Here is a 1,889-nt window from a genome sequence, read left to right as displayed (position 1 = left end):
ATGTTTAAGTTAAAAGATCCAAAACGAACCCGAAGCATTTCTATAAATACCTAAACAGCCAACGACTAATCAAAGAATCAATCAGAGCATTAAAAATGGCTAATGGTGATCTAACTCAAGAACCTAGAGAGATAGCTAATCTACTCAATAATTGTTTCCAAGATGTTTTCGTAATTGAAGAAGAAGGGGAACTTCCACATTTCACAGTTGAATTTAACGAGAATCATTCAAAGTTTGTTGATCTAGATCCAAATGATATCAGCTATGAAGTAGGGCATATTTTATGTCAGCCTTTAACAATAATAATTTTATAATTAACAATATAAACAACAAATAATAGTTATTTATGTTGTTTCAAGAAGTTTAGTTAGTAGTTAAGGGTTAACCTAACCCTAACATAATACAAAATAAATTATCTATTTCGCGCTTGAAATTGTTGACCGTTAATGCTACAATGGTTGACTGTGGCAAAATATTTATAAATGTCTTTAAATTCGGTTTGTAAAGAAATGTTTTCGAGTTTGAATTTTAACCTGTTGTTTTGTATTAGCAGCTGGTCCAGACATCAATAAAGATTCACAAAATTTAGGCGGATTGTGCCATGAGATATCTTCAATATGATGGAAAAGTTTATAGAATTGAACTAAAGCACCACGTTTTCTTCTTTCGGTTAGTGCTGTTAAATTCAGTTTGATTAACCTTTCTTCCTGTGAGAGGTGTTTAATTTCAGGTATCATCTTACTTGCACGTCTTTGCACATTTTCAAGTATATGAATGCCATTCTTTAAGAACGAATTTCATACCTGAACAGCATGTTTTAGATGTGGTCTCACATACGCACAATATAGCTTTTTGAAAGAGTCACAAGTTTTATATTTAAAAGCCTTGGCAATAATACTTAATTTACTATTTGCTCTTGAAGCTGCTGCTCTGATTTGCATTCTCCATTTTAAGTTGTCTGATATCAAAGCTCTTAAATCTCTTTCAATGCTTGTTGTTAATAATTTGATCTTAATATCATTATCAGTCATGTAATAATCAAAGTTTTGATTATGTATACCATACTCCTTCATCTTTCATTTTTTCAATATTGAAATCCATGTCCCATTTGTATGTCCATTTTACTAACTTATAAATATCATTTTGGTTAACATCACGATCTATTAATGAATTAACCGGTGCAATAAGTTTATTATTATCGGCATACAATTTTGAAGTTTTAATTGCTTAAATGATATTAGATAAACTTAAAAATCTTAATCAAAGTAAAGCATGTGGTCCTGATAATATGCATCCATTTCTTCTAAAACACTGCGCGGAAGCATTTGCCATACCTCTAACATTAATTATTGGGGCAACTAATAGTCAGCTTCCAGTTCAATTTAAATCAGCGAATGTAACACCTCTATTCAAAAAAGGTGATAAGATTCTTCCCAGCAGCTATCGTCCAGTTTCATTGACTTCTATTCCATGTAAAATTATGGAGAGTATAATTAGAGCTAAAATGGAAGTGTACCTGTATAAAAATAACTTACTTGCAAAAGAGCAACATGGTTTCGTTAGAAACAAATCATGTACCACTAACCTTTTAAAAAGCATTGACTACATTTCATCTAGCTTAGGTGTTGGTAATCCAGCTGATGTAATTTTGCTAGATTTTGCTTAAGCCTTCGACACCGTTCTACACAAAAGACTGTTAGCCAAACTAAAAGCAAACGGCTTTGATGGTCTGATACTTAAATGGATCAAAGCCTTTTTAGAAAACAGAAGACAAAGAGTTGTTCAAGGTGAAATCATTTCTGACTAGGTTAATATTTTTAGTGGTGTACCGCAAGGGTCTGTAATTGCAGCACTTTTATTTGCTTTATACATTAACGACCTTCCAAAAA

The 1,889-nt window shown here is 31.8% G+C and overlaps 1 protein-coding gene across 1 annotated transcript; it reads left to right on the top strand.

Moving 5' to 3' along the window:
* Positions 1-1,231: 1,231 nt before the first annotated feature.
* Positions 1,232-1,666, top strand: LOC136084141 (uncharacterized). The gene has a single exon (XM_065804286.1). The coding sequence runs from the start codon at positions 1,232-1,234 to the stop codon at positions 1,664-1,666; it is 435 nt and encodes a 144-aa protein (XP_065660358.1).
* Positions 1,667-1,889: the final 223 nt, after the last annotated feature.

Source organism: Hydra vulgaris, chromosome 08, assembly GCF_038396675.1.
Source record: "Hydra vulgaris chromosome 08, alternate assembly HydraT2T_AEP".
NCBI lineage: Eukaryota > Metazoa > Cnidaria > Hydrozoa > Anthoathecata > Hydridae > Hydra > Hydra vulgaris.
This window is presented reverse-complemented; position numbering and strand designations above follow the sequence as displayed.

Coding starts and splice junctions, on each gene's coding strand:
- LOC136084141 (XM_065804286.1), top strand. CDS start 1,232: ATGATATTAGATAAACTTAAAAATCTTAATCAAAGTAAAGCATGTGGT.